Below are 21,237 nucleotides of genomic sequence, written 5' to 3'. Positions count from 1 at the left end.
ATCTTAAACCTGGTGCCTTTTGTTAGCTACTATTCGTGTGTTCCTTTGTCCAATATGTTCTATTTGTTTGTATTGTAGTCCTGTTATGTTATGTTGTCATCTTAATGTTATATTTAATATTGTAATTAAAGCGGGATGTTTTGCATGCCACAAAACCAGGTTCAACCCACCATTTTTGTCTTTTAAAAAAGTTCCTGTACCAAGTCAGGAATATGAACTTTGTTATATTATAGTTCGTTTCTGTGTGTGTTACATTTTAAAGTTGTGTTTCTGTTGTGTCGTTTGTTTCCTCTTATATTTGAGTGTGAATTCACATTACTATAAGACTTGTCTCGGTACTTTTCTATCCCAAATTCATGTATTTAGTTTTGAAGTTATATTTGTTATTCTCATTGGATTTTGTCGTACACTTCATTTCTATGTGTGTTACATTTTAATGTTGTGTCGTTGTTATTTGATGCGTTTCCCTTATTTTTAGTTTGTTACCAAGATTTGTTTTTTTCTATCGATTTATGAGTTTCGAACAGCGGTATACTACTGTTGCCTTTATTTAATTCCGAATTCTTAAAAGGAAATCATTCAATTTGTAAAAGATTTGTATGCTGCACAAGTAAAGAAATTATTAAAACAAAATAAAGCATGTCTACTAATTCTAATGCACTTTTTGTTTCTTAAAAAAGATATTCATAAGATATTCAATAACAGTTATTACAATCAATTATGATATCCAAAAATAAATTATTATTGAATTTATAATTCATTTTGAACAAACAACACATGTAAGGGGATGATCCTGTTTGTACGGAGGACATTTAAGTGATCCACATTTAGCCACAACGTCATAAAATAGTTTGCTATTGCTATTCCATGATGAACCACCAGTGACATATTCGGGTTGTATATCAATACAAACATAGGATCCAGCGGCATCTTGGCCATATTGATTTGAAGCCAGATATCCATTGTACTCCATATTCCATCCTGTATAGCACCTGTTCTTCCCTGGTATCATTATAACACTGGATGCCTGCTTCACTCTACAGACAGCACAGGGTACGTCCTGATTTACGCTATTGGCAGCAAAGATATTACTCTGAAATTCTGCTCCATACATATGACCGTAGCCACTACCACTAGTTTTGACAAAGTCCGGATCTTTTGGTAGACATACTGGTTCTGCTGCTGACCCTGATTCACTGTAACGTCATCCGCCTACATATCCTATAAAAATTATAATATCTAAACAAGCTGTTTCATTTGTATTCATTTTTATTGACGAGAATAAACTCGATGAATGATTAAACTGTTTTTGTCTGAATGTAATGTGCAGATAATTTAGCTGTACACCTCCACTTTTTAAATACAAGAAAGAAAAAAAAAGAAATAAGGAAAATAACTATCAACAGTAAATATGACATAAAAACAAATCATTCAACATGTTCAAATTGTTTACCTTTATTATTTTCGTTTTTTAACAGTGGCAATTGATTGATTATAATAAATATATATAAATGATAATGTTAGACAAACCAACTTATTAAACTTTTTATATGTTATTACCACATATCTTACCTCCTATAGATTTATAGAGATATGATTGGTTAAAGGACTACACATGGAGACTATGTTTATTTGATACAGGGTGTCCTAATAAATAAAGGGGTAGTAACCATACATGGTTAGTTACCATATGGGGTTAGTAAGGAGTTAGTTCCCTTTTCGCTATTACCCCATATGGAATTTACTGAACCCGTATATATCATATTAGTTCACTAACTCACCATGTTACTAATAATACATTCTAATAAATTGATATAATGTGTAATGTGAATAGTGTCTGTGATATCAATTACTAATATATAAACGGTAACAAGAGAAATAATGTACTTTTGGTAATCAAGCGTTGCTTTATTAAAGATTGCTCAACATTTCCAATTTTTCCAAGACTTGAAATATATTAAGAATGTCAATATTCAAAACTTGAATTTATCATAGTTTAAACATATTATACATGTTATATGTGTATACACCCCCCCCTGTATTCACAGTGTTAATATGATCTGGTGTATGCAAACCAACAATTAAATTGTTGTTGGGTAAAACGAACGTTGATATCATTTGCAATTTAAAATGTGTCATGTTTCAGCGTAAGGTAATCAGCAGTTACTATTTATCAATCTATTTTGGTTGTGAACGATGTTTTGAAATTTTAGTCTTCATCAGATAATTCGGGATCAAAATTTTGGGATTCGAAAATACACAATTGCATACAAAACAGTCAAAATTATGTAGCGACCTATTTGTTTAGGTTGAAGTAAAAGTTTTTAATCTGTAAACCCTGGCGTTTTGTATCTATCAGGTCTATAGACATATCAAAATAATGTGTATCTGTTATTTTATTTCAATTGGACAAAAACAAATAGGAGTTACAATTAAGTATGATTACAGACCAACTTTATTTAAAATTTGAAAAATATTCTGTTCAAAATTACTTCACCAAAGTGGATCGTATGATAATATCTACGATACTCATTTTAGCACTTTACATTCCTGAATAAGATCAATCCGACTCGCTTGGTCGATTTTCGTCGTTGACATCACCATTAAATTACCAGTACAGACGTCGGTATTTCGGTGTTGACATGAATATCATTTATATGGTCATTTTTATAAATTCACTGTTTGCAAAAAATTTAATTATTCTAATTACTATGATTTTCTTATTCCAGGCGTAGATAACCTAAGTCGTATTTGGCACAACTTTATTTTGAATTTTGGGACAATCATGTTCTTTAACCTTGTACTTGTTTTGGCTTTCTAACTATTTTAATTTGAGCGTTACTGATGAGTCTTATGTAGACTAAACTCGCGTTAGGCGTAGCAAATTATCAGCCTGGTACCTTTGATAACTATTAACTACCTGAGTACACTAACTCTGTTCTGTTATTAGGGCACTGTGTCCGGGACCATCGCACATATGCAGTACCACGAGCTACAATGATAAATAACTCAGTGATTAAGTTAACAAATGTCGAATTTCTACAGTGTAACTTTGATCCACACTACTAGAAAAAATGATCAATATAATGACAAATTTACAACAATTGCTGTGAGCATTTAAAATCAAACTATGATTTGGTTTCTGTAAATCATAATAAATCAAGTTGTTTCATCAGTGAAGACTAACTACGATGCATATACAGCTTGCATAGCTTTCAAAACAAGACAACAACATATGGAACGCCACAGCTGTCTTATGTGGAACTCTGATATTACTTTATGTTGTTTTATTATTACTTAATGATATTTTGTCTTTACTTAATATGGTTTTGACATTACGTGATGATGTTTTAATATAACTCAATATGGAATAGTCATTACTTAATGATATTTCGATATTACACGATATGGTTTCGTTTTGACTTGATATAGTTTTGTCATTACTCAATATGGTTTTGTAATTACTCGATGTAATGTGGTTTCACCATTATTTAATATGGTTGTGTCATTAGTCAATGTGGTTTTAACATTACTTGATGTGTATGTGACTTAACGTAATGTAGTTGTTTCATAACATGATGTGGTTTTGTTATTTCGTAATGACGATTTGTCTATTCTTTATATGGTTTAAACATTTTCCCAATCCACTATATTTAAATATGTTGAAACTAAACTATAAGTAAAAAATAACGGAACAATAGAAACACTGGAAAATGTACAACAAAAGCCAAGGTTTACATATATAGAAAGCGACTGTGAATAACTATTGGCGTAGTGGATTGAAATGGTTTTATTAAACATATGAAAAATCATTTGAACCTTTAGATTGAAATACGTTTTGAAACTAAATGCAGATACCCCCCCCCCCCCCCCCCAAAGAAAACAGAAAAAAAAACCAACAAACAGCTTATAGACTGATAATAGTCATTAATTCATAAATACATGCACAGTACGGGTAGAGACTTATTTTTATGGATGTCTTAATCCGTCTAGATGTCAGACTGGTCGGACAGTTGTCCCAGTGTAACAAACACCTGCTGTGATATTAACCTGTGCAATATCCATGTGGAAGGTCGTAAATCAATCGGTACCAGCTTGATTAGAATTAAATTTTTCCTGAACAGATATATTAGTATTTATGGAGGATAGATAAATGTAAAATGTTGTTTTATATTCAAAGAGAAAGAATTAAAATTTAAATTAAAATTAAATATCATGATCATGAATATGGGATTTTTTTTATAACTTGAAAATGAAATAAAGATGATTTTTAACATTTTTTAATTTTTAATTGTGTTGCCAATTATTGTAATAGTTTTGTGCCAATAAACTATTTTGTATTTGTATTTGTAAACCGTAAATATTTCATCTAATTCAAAATCATAACAACCAGGACTGTTTTTAATCGAAGTTTAAATCAAATTGTAGAGACATCAATCCCGTAAATTATACGAGTTTTCGTTGATGGTTATAGTATTTCCCCCTTTTAACGTCCTGTACCTTATATGTTATTATTAGAAACACAATTTTAAGTATGAGGCCAACATATCGTATTTATAAAATATGTATAGGCATTGTGATTAAACTGTTATTTTCCCTTTGATACAGCTTTCCCCGTCGGAGCCTCTGCGTCTATTCACACCTGTCAATCATTTTTCGCAAGTAAAACATTTTGGTCAGACAGATCACTCGTGCTTTCTATTTTGACATATTTCCCGTTAATCTCTTTGAAACATTTTTTTTAATACAATATTTATAACGCCGTGATCATATTTCGATTCCTATTTTAAATTTTTTTTTTTCAAATTGGTGACACTCGTTGTATAAAATATAACAAATATATTGCCTTTCTATTTTCATGTTTGAAATTTTTATGAAAATCGCTAGAGTTTTTATTATAAATATATTTTACGAATTGTGTCAATCGATACACGAAAATCAAAGTTTTACACTGGTCATGATCAGCTGTCTTTACTTTTTCGTCGTACTTCTAGTCATTCTGAAGCTCTTGCAGAGAGTAAGATTTTTTAAATCGATGTTGTATTATTTCCGAATGAGGAGGTCCCCAAATAAAGTATTTAAATGGGAATCCGGGAAATGACTGATAAATATAATACATAAAATAGTTAAAGAAGACTAAATCTTGTTTTGATTATACATGTATGCATGTAAATCGATTAAATTTCTATTTTGGTAAATCAATTGTAAATGGATCTCGATCAAGAGCCTCAAAACTAAAGCACAATACTGTCAATCATTCCACATCAAATTAAATCATGAATGGATTTTCCCACGGTCGTTCAGTAAGGTCACCTTTGTTTACTGTTACGATATTTCCCGCCATATGAAAATCTCGTGCAGTGGACAAAATCGATCTTTAATATCGTTTATTAGCATTCAATATTGTGAGTGTAGTCAAGTTAAAGTTCAACAACGTGCACACGCTATTGATCACTTATGTGTGTATCATGGAATTATCTTTTCACGGCAAATATTTTTTTAGATTGCTTGCTGTCAAAAATATAACATACAAGTTTTCAAGTTACAGGGATAGTGCGTAAATTAATATTATGCAATTAAGTTCGGGATTTCGGGATTGACCCTTTCGGGATCGGAATTTCGGGATGGCGGGATTTGTATTTATTTAAATTGGGGACCTTGGTACTTCGTGTTTTTAAACCCGGGATTTCGAGATCCGGACCCCTCCTACCCCGCCCCCCCCGGCAGCTCTATTAATTTAGCTTATGACCAAACACGGCAATATTAAAATAAACTTATGCCCGGGAAGAATTAACATCTTCTTCTAGTGTTATTATTTGCGTTCTATTTTAGTTATACATCTCCAACTTTCGGACAATATTTGTTTACAGTAAAAAGTAAATTCAGAACTATAAAGAATCATCAAGCTACTAGTATGCAAGAACTGCTCACTGTAATTATTTTTATCTCGGAACTAACCCAACACAGACTGAATATTAAATACAAATGTAGTGTGATTAATATAGAAATATTTTGCATGTGACCGCGTCAAACTAAAACGTATGCAGCAGCAGTTGAACAGCATTCGACTAATCAATGGATTTACGTGGAAAATAAATCAGTAAAACAAAAATAACTTTCCAGATATAGAATGAAAATATGTTTAAAAATTTTATGCAAACAAATAAGAAAAAGTTACAAAAAAAAACAAACAAGAAACATAAAAATAACATAATTTTGAGGAACAAAGAAAATAAATAGCAGTTGAAATATAAAAACCATAATTAAAAAAAGTAGGCTATTTTTCTTAAAACAAAATATTCTCCAGTACTTCACCTGTAAAAATATTTTATGTCAAATACGGTGTAGAACTAATATAATCAATAAAGTGACTGAGAGGTTAAAACTACAGGTAACCTGCTTCTGAAATCAGTGAACCGTAATTCTAGTAGCACGGATTAAGACGAAAGGACAAATATATTACCATTCACACCTGGATCTAGTGATTAATGACCATACTACCTACCATATAAATGTCAGATTATTCATATCCGACTAGACGGATTAAGACATCCATAAAAATAAGTCTCTACCCGTACTGTATGGTACATACACTAGTTTTTGTAAATGAATGATGAGTTATAATTTTTAATGAAGTTTGATATATGTACCAATATAGTAATGTGTAAAATTATCTTTTTGTAAATGTTTACAATACCTTTGAATTAGTTTCTCTTTATCTTAAGGATTTAGATAACTGGGATACTGAATATATAATAGGTACAGATTATTATGATACAAACCCATATTCTCATCAGACATTTCTTGTTCTAAGCGGCTTATTTCACGATCCATTCGTTTTTTTAATTGATATGTTGTTTGATTTGCTGAAAAAATTACCAACCAAATAATATTATGTATAGTATACTTATAATGTATATAATTCAGTAAATGTTAAAATGGTATAAGAAATAAAATGTACCCAGGTTTTCAGGTTTTTATTATCAACATATTCGATATGAATGGGTTATAAGAAAAAATAAATTAAGGAAATAGTTTTAGCGATGTTTGCAACAGAATATCAGGTTAAATCCACCATTTTCTACAAAAGAAAATGCCTGTACCAAGTCAGGAATATGAGAATTGTTATCCATTAGTTTGATGTGTTTGAACTTTTTATTTTGACATTTGATTGTCTGTTTTTACTGGATTTACCTCGGAGTTCAGTATTCTTTGTAATTTTACTTTCTCTACAAATCATCGGATTAACGTCTTCATTATAAAGGACATGACTGCCATGTGACCATTCCCTCTTATCAATCATCTACCATGCAGTTTCTACAGTTTTCTTTAATTTTGATTAATGACATATCGAACATCGGTATACTAATATTGCTTTTATATACAATATAAATTACGATTTTATATAAACTTAATAATATTTCTAAACATACTCGAAAACATGAATAACATCAAATATATAATAATAATAATAATAATCACAAATAAGTTCCCGATTGAAATTTTGATATGTAAACATAAGAATTTATGAAAACATACACAACAGCTTTGGATATATATCATAGTAGTAAAAAGTTTTGAATCAACTGAAATTACACCAAAGTAGGAAAACATTAATGACCAATAAGTTTTACTGTCGAAGTCTTCTTCCTAAATTTTTGATATATAAATTAATGATTTTACAAAAATTTAAAAAATGCAGGAGAATATCTTTTATAGGGTAAAATGTTATGAAACAGCTGGAATGAAGCCAAAATTAGAAAAAAAATAACCCCAAATGAATTGTCTGTTGGAAGTTTCCTACCTAAAACTTTGATATGCTTCATCAACATTGAGATAATACGAGTAATTTAAAATCTGAATCTATACAAAACTATTTAACTATTAAAAAAATGCACGAGAAGTTAGAACATTTATAATTGGAGTAAACAATTATATAACAGCTGGAATGACATCGAAATTTCTAAGTCATTATTTGTTAAAGTAAACTAGTACGAGTCAAAGTACATGGAGCCTTATATCACACCGAACAGCAAGCTATCGTAACGACCAAAACAACGTTAATGTTCTAATTATATAGAAAAATGAGAAACGGATAACATTTCTAAACCATATAAAAAACGACAACCACTGAACATCGGGTTTCTGACTAAGAACAGGTAAAAACAACTGAAGGGGATTAAAACGTGTTAATAGGTAAAAACCGTCACCCTTACCTGTGAAACAGTGGTGTAACATCACAACAAAGTAAGACCCACTATTAAATATGAATTGAAATGACTTAACATAATTAAAAAAGATATAAAAATAAACAAGTGAATATACACTAAACGAATTCATTTGATCTATGACATAATGTTAATACAAAATCAATAAAATAAGGCATGAGATAATAAACAATTTCAGAACGTAAACCATATCACTGAACAAAATATCGCCGTATACATAATATAATGATGTAAACCCTGAAATTCTATATGTAACAAGGAGTTTATATTAGGAAACAGTGATCATAGAATAAATAATACCAATTACCCACAATTATAAGACTAAAATACAATTTCGAGATTAAGTAGATTTTAAACATTGGGCCTGAGAACACGTCGTCGTGAACTCGATAACAAAGTTTACTTACCTTTTTGGAGATTTCGCATGACATCTATAGACGAATCATTGTTCTGTTTGGACATTCTAACAATATCAAGAGCAAGATCCGACCGAAACGCTAAGGTTTGATTGTAAAGTGCAAGAAAGTCTTGTCCGCGTGCGGCTTGATTTGCAGTCAACGAATGAACCTGACTCTTTAAAGTTTCTGTATCTGATTTTAAAGCATGTATATCTTGAAGGTGACCTATAGCTTTTAATTGTTTTAAAGCATTTAGTTCTTTTACTATTTCGGCAGACTTGTTTTCGCGCACTGATAGTTTTTGGAGCAGTTGAACATGTTGTGACTGTATCGTAGAATAATTCCTTTCTAGTATCAAATATCGCTGTTGTATGGCGGAATAACCTTTGCTAATAGCGACGTTTTCAGATTTCAGATGTTGCTGATTTTGTTCCAGCATGTCAGTTTTATTTTCCATATGTTGCAATTTGCCTCTTAAATCCTTTATTATATTTTCTTGATTCTGGAAAGATGCTATATTAGATGTTTTGGTTACAAGGTCTCTGTTTAACTCTGTCACAGCTACTTCTAGTTGTTGCCTGGCTTTAGTTTCCTCAGCCAGCAGTTCCATAACAGCTATGTAATGTTTGTCTGATAACCCATTATTTGGTGACGGAGTTTTGTCATCCAATAGAAAAGCACTCAAAAATGGAATTAAAAATACATAGAGTAAAAGATGACCAAAGACAGCCATGTCGATGTGCATTCACCTTATATATAATCAAGGTTTTTATCTTTTTATCTTGTTATTTATCTAACAAATGGCAGTGTTGTATAGCGACTACGATATGTAATACTCTTTTACATTTTAATAATATTTATCTTAAATTTTTACAATATGAAGACATTAAACTGCAAATTATTTGTTATCAATTTATCATAATACCTTCTGAAAATATCTTACAAAAATGGCAAATATAAATATTAGAATCGAAAGGAAAATATCAATAACTGTACAAGAAAGTCTACAATGTTTGCATAACAAGAAATGACAGAAATAAATTTAGAAAAGAGGATCAGTAAACTAAGTTTATAAATTCCTTAATTCCTCTAGATATTTCGATCGTACACGTCAATTCACCATTTGTAAACCAATTTTCGAAAAAAAGTATAGATATTCTCCTAAAATAAAAAAAAAATAACTTAGTTTCTTTGTTATCTATAATCCCAAAAAAGGTCTTTCAAAATTACTATAATTGGCATGAACCTGTGTATGTATTGATTTTATGTACGATTAGAATAGATAAACACATGAATTTGAAAGCCTTCGATGTAAAAATAGATATACATTGAGATTTCTTGTGGTCAAGATTTTTATTGCAGTTTGTAAAAAACATGATCATCAATGATGTTTGTCAAATGATATATAAGGAAGACTAGACACAAACGATAAGAAATTATCAAAGAATATAAAACAGGTTATCTGTTGCCTTAATTTATCTGATCGGAATACATCAACATATTTGGCTATATACTAGACCGCTCTACATTGATTATGAAGAAAAAATAAGACATATGGAAGACATATGTATAGTTACAGAAGAAGAATTATTACAAAGTTGTTATGATGTAGTTATTTTTATCTATAAGAATTCAAATATTTAGTCACTTATTTTGCTTATAGTTATTCAAAATTTTGATATAAACTGACCATACATTTTACAAATTTACTGATTTAGAATTTATTACTGGTGCAGATAAAAATACACTCATCATCATGATCTTAAAGTGTTCCTTTTTTCTAATGTCCATTTCCTAAATTCTAAGTATGTGGGTAACGTTCGGAATGAGTTTGCAACCGTGTATGTTATAGACACCAATTGCCAGTAGTTACATTCCCTTTTATTCGCTTGAATATAAAAACAGAAACGTGTATTTCATACTTGTATCATAGTTGTTATTTTGATTTATTATATACTTAGCATTGATATGGTAGCTTTTGCATATGTGTAATGAGCGGAAGTACACAAGCCATAATTTCCCACCCGGTCTGATAACCCATATCAGCCCAGGCTGATAACCCATATCAGGGGCGTCTCGTGCAAAAACCCATAACAGTGCTTTTCGTGCAAGTTACTTCCGGTGTTTCTGGTATCGATTGTTTACTTTTCCATTGTGACGTCAGATATTTTTTATGACGACGTCAAAATTTATGGGAACTTTTGTCCCAAGTTTAGTACTTGCCAACAAATGCCATTGACAATTTTAATTCTCTGTAATAATAGACCAAATATGAAAAATTTGGGCCAGATTATTTTTTTTCGATTACTTCTTTTTAAGTTGAAATGGTCCAAACTAACAGTCAAATTATAAAAAAATCAATATAAAAAATCTTTATAGTCTGGTTGCCATGGAAACAACATGACATCATATGTATATATAAGTATAGCAAGGAGAAATGGCTAACATCGTATTTTATGGTAAAAATGAGATAAAGCATAACATTTTTTGTTATTTTCATGGGTATAAGAGAGGAATTCAATCATTTGAACTGCTGACTGACAAATTTTTCGAATCAAAACAGTTTTTTGGTTCAAAAGGGGGTCCACCTAACACAAAAATCGGCATGATTTTTCCCTATTTTTGTCATTTTTTACATCTGATTTTAGCGAAAACGCAGAAATCCTCACATAAAGGACTCTAAAATATAAAATATGGTTGTTTTGTCAACAAAATGCTGCAAAAAAATTCTTGGGTAAATGTTGAAGAAAGTTGTCAAAAGAGGAATACCAGTCATTGTAATTTACCCTAAAATTCCCCTTTCTTAGGTTCTATTTGTAAATAAATATTTTTCATATGAATATTTTCATTATAAAAAAGTCCTTTCTTATGAATAAAGCTATTTTTAGATGTATTGAGGGTAAATATATCATATAACGTATTCCAGCAATTGAAAATTTCATGCTCAAACTAATATTATTTCGAAAAACGAGTTATTTCCCTTTTTGAAAATCTTTGTCCGTCGTCGTTAACTTTTACAAAAATCTTCTCCTCTAAAACTACTTGTCCAAACTAAACCAAACTTGGCAACAATCATAATTGGGGTATATAGTTTAAAAAATGTGCCCAGTAACCCGGCCAACCAACCAAGATGGCCTCCGTGGCGAAAAATAGAACATAGGCGTAAAATGCAGTTTTTGGCTCATAACACAAAAACCAAATCATTTAGAGCAACTCTGACATGGGGGTAAAATTGTTTATCAGGTCAAGATCTATCTGCCCTGAAATTTTCAGATGAATCGGACAACCCGTTGTTGGGTTGATGCCCCTGAATTGGTAATTTTAAGGAAATTTTGCTGTTTTTGGTTATTATCTTGCATATTATTATACATAGAGATAAATTGTAAACAGCAATAATGTTCAGCAAAGTACGATTTACAAATAAGTCAACATAACCGAAATGGTCAGTTGACCCCTTTAGGAGTTATTGCCTTTAAAGTCAATTTTTAACATATTTTCGTAAATTTTCTCCTCTGAAACTACTAGCCAAAATTAATCTAAACTTGGCCACAATCATCTTTTGGGTATTTAGTGTCCGGTGACACGGCCATCTAACTAAGATGACTGCCACGGATAAAAATTAAACATAAAATGCAGATTTTGGCTTATAACTCAAAAACCAAAGCATTTAGAGCAAATCTGACAGGAATAAAATTGTTTATCAAGTCAAAATCTATCTGCCTTGAAATTTTCAGATGAATCGGACAACCCGTTGTTTGGTTGCTGCCCCTGAATAGGTAATTTTGAGGTAATTTTGCTGTTTTTGGTTATTATCTTGAATATTATTATAGATAGAGATAAACTGTAAACAGCAATAATGTACAGCAAAGTAAGACCTAAAAGAAGTCAAAATGACCAAAATGGTCAATTGACCCCCTAAGGAGTTATTGTCCTTTATAGTCAAATTTGGTCGAATTTGACTCTTTTTACTTAAGATCCACAGTACCTAAAATAGCTATTAGCTCTGCCATTCTATACTGTATTTCACCGTATATGATTTACTTTGATAAATATATCTTTATAAAGCATATTCTGTTGTTCATTTAATGGTAAACTATTAAAAGCTATCTGACATAATAAATGAGCTGTTCATAATTGAAATTTGGTTATTTTGAGGTTAATTTTTCCTTGGTTGCTAAGGAAAATTGTGTTCCTTAGCAACCGACAATAAGGACTGGGATGATTAAGATTTTGATGTGATTTTTATGAATAATGCAACTAACTTTGATGTTAGAGGTAGTTTTTCTATCACATTATTTTTTTTATGTGGCCAGCTGTTGGTTGATGCATACAGAGAATTGATGTTAAGAATCATTTTATAGTACAACAAACATGGAGTAATAATGATCATAAAACTCTTCCAAATTTTCAATGTTTCAAAATGCCTCCATAGGAAATGTTACCATACATATATATGGAGGTAGCGATTCATAATTTTACTTCTTTATAAAGTTTTTGACTGTTTTAGTTATTGCATTTGTTTATTTGCCTGATTTAGTCCTGGTATCTATGATGAGTTTATTTACATAAAACTATTGTCGGAAGTATATGATAAAGCTATTAATACATGGCCTTTTCCATATCAGCCTGGGTCTCCGTCTCGGGCTGATATGGGGGTAGCGGGATGATACCCAGGCTGATATGGAATATATATTTAATCAAATCTTTTGCGTGTCATATTCTAAGTTAAAAAATGTTTTGCGTTTTTCTATGTTTGTCATGTTAACTGATCTTGTTGAACTAAAATTTGAGAAATCATTTTAATACGTTGTCATTGCTATCTACAGTTTTGTATTACAACCGTGTAAGTTCAACGATGTCGGTTCAACTTCTTCATTTGGCTTTTTAAACTTTTTTGGATTCGAGCGTCACTGAAGATTCGTCCCCGAGGGTATCACCAGCCCAGTAGTCAACACTTCGGTGCTGACATGAATATCAATAATGTGGTCTTTTTTATAAATTTCCTGTTGACAAAACTTTGAATTTTGTCGAAAAACTAAGGATTTTCTTATCCCAGGTATAGATTACCTTTGCCGTATTTGGCACAATATTTTGGAATTTTGGATCCTCAATGCTCTTCAACTTTGTACTTGTTTGGCTTTATAAATATTTTGATATGAGCGTCACTGATGAGTCTTATGTAGACGAAACGCTCGGCTGGCGTACTAAATTATAATCCTGGTACCTTTGATAACTATTTACAACACTGGGTCGATGCCACAGCTGGTGGACGTTTCGTCCCTTCCGTATTTGGCACAACATTTTGGAATTTTGGATCCTCAATGCTCTTCAGCTTTGTACTTGTTTGGCTTTATAAATATTTTGATATGAGCGTCACTGATGAGTCTTATGTAGACAAAACGCGCGTCTGGCGTACTAAATTATAATCCTGGTACCTTTGATAACTATTTACACCACTGGGTCGATGCCACTGCTGGTTGACATTTCGTCCTCGAGGGTATTACCAGCCTAGTAGTCAACACTTCGGTGCTGACATAAATATCAATAATGTGGTCATTTTTCTAAATTTCCTGTTTACATAACTTTGAATTTTATAAAAAAAACTAAGGATTTTCTTATCTTAGGCACAGATTACCTTATCCGTATTTGGCACACCTTTTTGGAATTTTGGATCCTTCAACTTTGTACTTGTTTGGCTTTATAAATATTTTGATATGAGCGTCACTGATGAGTCTTATGTAGACGAAACGCTCGGCTGGCGTACTAAATTATAATCCTGGTACCTTAAATAACTATTTACAACACTGGGTCGATGCCACAGCTGGTGGACGTTTCGTCCTTGAGGGTATCACCAGCCCAGTAGAGAACACTTCGGTGCTGACATGAATATCAATAATGTGGTCATTTTCATAAATTTCCTGTTTACAAAACTTTGAATTTTGTCGAAAAACTAAGGATTTTCTTATCCCAGGTATAGATTACCTTTGCCGTATTTGGCACAACATTTTGGAATTTTGGATCCTCAATGCTCTTCAACTTTGTACTTGTTTGGCTTTATAAATATTTTGATATGAGCGTCACTGATGAGTCTTATGTAAACGAAACGCTCGTCTGGCGTACTAAATTATAATCCTGATACCTTTGATAACTATTTACACCACTGGATCGATGCCACTTCTGTTGGACGTTTAGTCCCTGAGGGTAACACTTCGGTGCTGACATGAATATCAATAATGTGGTCATTTTTATAAATTTCCTGTTTACAAAACTTTGAATTTTTTCGAAATACTAAGGATTTTTTTATCCCAGACCTAGATTACCTTAGCCGTATTTGATACAACTTTTTGGAATTTTGGATCCTCAATGCTCTTCAACTTTGTACTTGTTTGGCTTTATAAATATTTTTATATGAGCGTCACTGATGAGTCTTATGTAGACAAAACGCTCGGCTGGCGTAAATCCTTAATATCTTGTAAAGATCATACATGAGAAATATGCAAATAAGTGTAGACGTTTTCAGCTATTTTTATCTATTTATACCATCGCATAGAGAAATTTCATTGTAATTGGCCTTACATCTTAAAAGTGCACTTGTGTATTTCACCATATTTCTACCAAACTAAATTTAGTTGAAACCTATGATATAGTTATCTTTTCATTCATTTGTTGCAGAAAATAAATCATCCAGCGACTTAATCACCAATATAAATAAGACAGTGCATGATTTTAATCAAGACATTACAAACAAAGGTAAGATTCAAAATGGGTTATTTTTGATAGGTAAAAGACAATTCAAATACACTTTATTTTCCTGTATCAATATTTGAGTTATTTAGATTATATTTTTCTTGGTGTCGCAGATTATCTTTTATTACAAAATATTCGCGAATCTTCAAGGCATATGGTGTGCTTATGATTAAAGTTCGAACGTTTGTCTGTGTGTGGTCAATATGATAAGATGAGAAAAAAACAAAGTTATAAAAATCATTTGGCTATTTTCATAGAAAAAGTAGGACACGAATACTTTTTTCTTTTCCCTGTCATTCATATATTACAGAGAAAGAATGTGCAGATTGTCGATACCGGGCTTTCTTAACATTGATTTGTAATCCTACTTGCATATTAATCTTATAGAGCAGAATTTTCCAGCACTTTGACTCAAACATATTTAAAGTATTAGTTTATATATCTGACAGCATCTGATGTCTCCAAATTGATTGTCTCATATATATTTGCCTCGGTTTTTTTCTTCAGTGAATGAAAACAACGGCCAAATACGAAAGACACTCAATGATGAAATATATCTAATTAGATAACAAGTCAAAACTGAGAGTAACGGTTTGTATAATGATATCTCAAATATAAGATAAAAATCACAATAACATCAAAAGAATTCATCTTTCAATTTTTAAATCATTCTATAAATTTGCTTCTGAACCGTGATAGGAAATAGAGACGAAAGATACCAAAGGGAACATTCAAAATCACAAGTCAAAAATAAGCTAACATGCCATGGAAAAAAAATAAATGGTGTGAAGAGAAACTACAAAGAATACTAAAGACACCAATTTAACTGGGGTGATCTAAGGTTCTCTAACAAAAGGTAAGCAGATCATAATCACCAGGTGACGGTCAATCAATTCGTAAATGATATGTTTAGGGATAAATCATATCTGTGGGCGCTTAACCCTCCCTCACAAACCCAGAACAACTAAAAAAAAACAGACTGTAAAATACTTCAAACGAAACACAAATATGTCGAGCAGCAACACACGACAATCACTCAAATACACGCTTTTCTGTGTTTTCAGGCGACAAACGCACTCCCACGGACAATAACGTTACAACACAACAAAAGAACATAAATTGGACAATAAATATCAGTTGAAATAGGCTAGGGTCTTTTAAAAGAGAGACGAAAGATACCAGAGGGAGAGTCAAATTCGTAGATAACTGACAACGCCATGGCTAAAAATAAAAGACAAAACATACAAATAATAGTACAGAAGATACAACATAGATTACTAAAGACTAAGCAACACGAACCTCACTAAGAAACTGGGGTGATATCAGGTGCTCCGGTAGGGTAAGCAGATCCTGCTCCACATGTGGCACCCGTCGTGTTACTTATGTTATTACAAAACCGGTCAATATTTTAATTCGGTCGGTCACATTCGTAATATGTAAGGGTATAGTAGTTACGGCATAAGGAACATATGCGATATCATCTGTGAAACGGTTATTCCATAACGTTCAACCAACTCGTGACGGCGTCCGTAAGATTAAGATATGGAAATGTATAAATGCCGTGCAACGTTGGGACTGTTTTATTGAGATATTTTTTCGATGTGATGAGTCAAATTATGTTTATAGTTTTGTCTTATGTTGTACTGTTACATCCTTGTCCATGTTTAACCCTGCTAAATTCTTTATGAGCATGTTAAAAGTCAGCAGTCGTTAAATCAGTGGTTATCAATTGTTGCTGTATGTCAAATCTGATTTTCGTTCATTGTTTTACACTTTGTTTTACACATTTTTCAGGCAGTTAGTTTAATCTTTTTACATTTTCCATTTCGCTGCCTTTCGACGCTGACGTTTTGCTATGGTTTCGCTAATCTTTGGAGATCTTTATTAGGTGACTTACAGTTGATTATTGTATTGTATTTGTTCTCTGATGGCGAGTTGCCGTTGGCGATCATTGTCGTTTTCTCTTGTCGAAGTTAAGATTTTTAGTTGTTCAGTTGTTTTCTTCTGATAGTTCATGTGTTCCCTACAGTTAAAGCTCGTTTCCCAGTTTGATTTTACTTATTAAGCGAATTATAACCTTTGAACAGTGTATTCTAATGTTGCCTTCATATACCACATCTTCATATTTTTATATAAACTCATATGATCGCTACATCAACACACACTGCAGATCATGGAGTACTTACAATTACTAAAAGCTTGTTTGATCAAAAAATATACGATACATTTATTATAAAGACGTTGTAAACAGACAGAAAGAAAGCATTGTACAATGCCAATTGTCGGTTCATAGCTGATTCGCACTTACAACATCAATATACCGAAAATAAATATTTTGAAATTCAATGAATCTCGCATAATTTGTATATTTGAATTTTGTAAGTGAACCTTTACATATCTAGCATGACTATACCAGCTAGTAAATTGGCATTCAAAAACTTATTGTATATTTAGCAGTCATTATGTATGCTATGAAGTTAAAAGGGATTTTAAACACAAAAACAGAAACAAAGAATCATAAATGAGAAAAAAAAAATTTCAGCGACAGACGAATTTGGGAACGGCTGAGTACAGTTTTCCTTGTGCTCTAAATAAGTTTGGTTAGTGACAAAACATCTATGTATATTTGATTTATAATTGAGTTATAATTCCTGTTTAATTTGTAATTTAACAAGTTACGATATAAAATTATGACCCGTTGAAATCAAAAATTGTCAACACCAGAAGGTTATTTTAATAAGAACGCAGCCCGAAGTTAAACAACTTTTAAGGGTTGACAACTTTGGATACTCGTCGATTCTAAGGGCCCACAATTGTTTGATTATACCGAACTAACAGTTGAAGGCCCTTTTGAACACTTTCTTAATTTTACATATAACAAACAAAAGCTAACGTTTGAAAATATCTCAGGTAAATACATTTGTGTTCTAGAATTTCTCGGATGTACAACAAAGGTAGAATCTATTTGTAAAATATTGATGGCCCTCAAAAGGACCGTTTATACAAGATATCATCGGCAGCTGGCACTCTATTCATTTCCAAAGCCTTATTTTCTCGTCCCTCGATGGGCTGTCGGTGTAACGAGAACTCTACCATTTTGTTTATTTACGTCTATGACGTCATTTTCATGGGAGATAACTCGAGTGCAAATCTAGACACGTGAGAGGTTATTCGCCGTTGAATAATAGCCTAGAGTGATTAACCGCTGGTGTAAATTTTAAGGGTTATTCGTCCTCCCTTGCAATTAAATTGAAAATTAACCGAATAATTCCATATCATGTGATTAGGTGTTATCCAATTGAATTGTCTGTAATATATGTAAGGAATAATAAAATAAGGTATACATGTATTCGTTGAAGAACGGGAGATGTTCAAAATTGCTTAATGTAAAATACATTAAACAAGGGGTTCAACAGATTTCCGTTATTGATGTGAAATAATGAGGAAGAGATGATATACTAACCCCATAGTCAGTACGTTTGTGTTGGCATGATTATGAATTGATAAATGTATTGTTTAAATAATTTCGAATTGTCAGAATACTAAGGATTTACTATCAAAGGAAAAGCCGTTTTTAGTTAAACCTGTCTGCATTTTTTTGTATTTAATGCTTCTCAACTTAAGTTTTTTCCTCTGTTTAAACAATTCTTTATTTGAGCGTCAATAATGGGTTTGTAGTATAAATCTATAAGCTTGGTATCGTTTATGATGGTTTTTATTTTAACTGTTTTATGATAATTAACCTCAAATTATAGCACCCTTTATAACACAAATTATGATTTCTCTTGTTACGTACTATTCCTTTTCGTATTTCTTTTAGCTCGTGGTACAACATACATCCGATGGTCAAGAAAACACTGTCCAAATAGTATTAATACGGATCTTGTATATTCAGGTAGTAAAACGTTTGATATGTAAACCAAATCAGAAAGTTGCATTTGACAAACTGTAGATGGCAAAACTTCGACAATTTTGATTTCCAATGCTCTTTAACCTAATTCGTATTGTATTCTTTTATTTGGGTGATTCGAGGGTCACTAGTCAGTCCTTTGTACGTGAAACGCGCTTCTGACGTATACAATTGTAATCCTAATGTCTATCATGAGTGAAGTTGTAACTTTCCCTTTATTTCTATAAAATGGTACACACTAATTTAGACTTGTCTTTTGAGGTTTAACATAGTCATTATAAACATGACAATTCTGCAAATTTAAGCAGGTTTTCAGAACTGCTGGGTATTGAACAAGGTTTTGTTATAATTTCAGTAGACAAAGAACAAATGCAAATCCTAGTACTTCGTCTAATATGAATACATACAGTCATTACATATTTATATACTTATTCATTGTAATTAAGTATTCCGTTTCATGGGAAATTTGACTTCAATAATGTATCAACATAAATACCATGTATAGCAGAAAATAACATACAGATTTCCGGACATATGTTGTCTTATTAGGGAAAAGTAAACATGGATCGGTTTAAATAGCCATAACACTTTTTTGGCGCATTAATTACCACTTGTTCAAAAATAAAAAAATGAAGTGTGTGTATGTGAGCAGAAAAACTATAACAAGAACAGCTGAGTATGAACTACTTATCAATTATTAATCTTATTTCAGGGTATACAGGTGGTGGATTTGCAGGTGATACTGGGACTGCTCCAGAAGCAGTTTGTCTTCCATTAGATCCTGATTTTAGCAAGACCAGCGGTAATGCTTATGCACTTATACACGGGGCAGAGTTCATGAATAACTTTTTTAATTCAAATAGTGGAGGTCAGAACTTACCATGTGCTGTCTGTAGAGTAAAACAAGCATCCAGTATTATAATGATACCAGGGAAAAACAGATGTTATACCGGATGGAACATGGAGTACCATGGATATCTCTCCTCAGGTCGTTATACTCATTCAGCTGCGAGCTCTTACATATGTGTAGATAATATGGCACTGGAGGATCATCATATAAAAATGACGGTAAATATTTTTACGAAGTATTAGCGCAATGTGGATCACTTCAATGTCCACCCTACTATCATGATTATCCGATGACATGTGTTGTTTGTTCAAAATAAAATAACTGAATATTTGTTTACTATATGTTGGTAATGAACTGTAAAATAATAACTATTAAACTTTAAAATAAATACATATATTTAAAAAAAAGAAAGGATTGTTTATTTATGATTAATACATTATTGCTTAATTTAAACTCATTTGAATTTTAAATTTATGATTAGAAGAAATACAATCTAACTTCAAGATATCAAGGATTTCAACGGTATATAATCTTGCTTGATGCAATTGATTACATTTAGTACGATATCTTATCTTGAATAAAAACCTAGCTTATTCCACAATACGTTGTTGGTTGGGTTTTGAACACAGTTTAAATAAAATGTTATTTTTATATTCGAAAAATGTTGAATAAAATATTAGTAAGACTATCTAATAAATTGTATGTCAAAATATTTTATAGAAAACATTTAGCTGATGTTTTTCAGATTTTAAATGTAAATAGTTATCAAAAGTACCAGGATTATAATTTAGTACGCCAGACGCGCGTTTCGTCTACATAAGACTCATCAGTGACAACATTTTAATTTTATTTTATAAAACATTTTATGCAAATAACCAAACTATATTTTCTGTGAAACGTTGTTTTCAGAATGTTTTTGGGATATTTAGAAAATATAAACTTTGAATGTTGTAACAATATGAAATACCAATTGACGAAAATATTTTTTATTTTATTATAAAACATAAACAAGATATTTTAGAAGATATAAGCAAATAATACTTTTTGAATGGTGTAAAAACATTTTACTTAAGTACAGCTCTTTATAAGAACCAGGCAGAGTGC

General features: G+C 31.5%; 2 protein-coding genes across 2 annotated transcripts; one reads left to right on the top strand and one right to left on the bottom strand.

The window, feature by feature from the left end:
- Window positions 1-757: 757 nt before the first annotated feature.
- Window positions 758-9,362, bottom strand: LOC139494477 (uncharacterized). Its single transcript, XM_071282637.1, has 4 exons — window positions 8,636-9,362; window positions 6,783-6,866; window positions 2,921-2,992; window positions 758-1,203 (listed from the first exon to the last, which is right to left on the bottom strand). Exons 1-4 carry the CDS (start codon window positions 9,357-9,359, stop codon window positions 758-760), a joined length of 1,326 nt encoding a protein of 441 aa, XP_071138738.1. The 5' UTR covers window positions 9,360-9,362.
- Window positions 9,363-19,039: 9,677 nt separating this feature from the next.
- Window positions 19,040-20,375, top strand: LOC139494476 (uncharacterized). Its single transcript, XM_071282636.1, has 2 exons — window positions 19,040-19,043; window positions 19,996-20,375. Exons 1-2 carry the CDS (start codon window positions 19,040-19,042, stop codon window positions 20,373-20,375), a joined length of 384 nt encoding a protein of 127 aa, XP_071138737.1.
- The last annotated feature ends 862 nt before the right edge of the window (window positions 20,376-21,237 follow it).

This window comes from Mytilus edulis, chromosome 11, assembly GCF_963676685.1.
Source record: "Mytilus edulis chromosome 11, xbMytEdul2.2, whole genome shotgun sequence".
Lineage (NCBI taxonomy): Eukaryota > Metazoa > Mollusca > Bivalvia > Mytilida > Mytilidae > Mytilus > Mytilus edulis.
The sequence above is the reverse complement of the archived record's forward strand: the minus strand, read 5'-3'. Positions and strand labels throughout refer to the sequence as shown.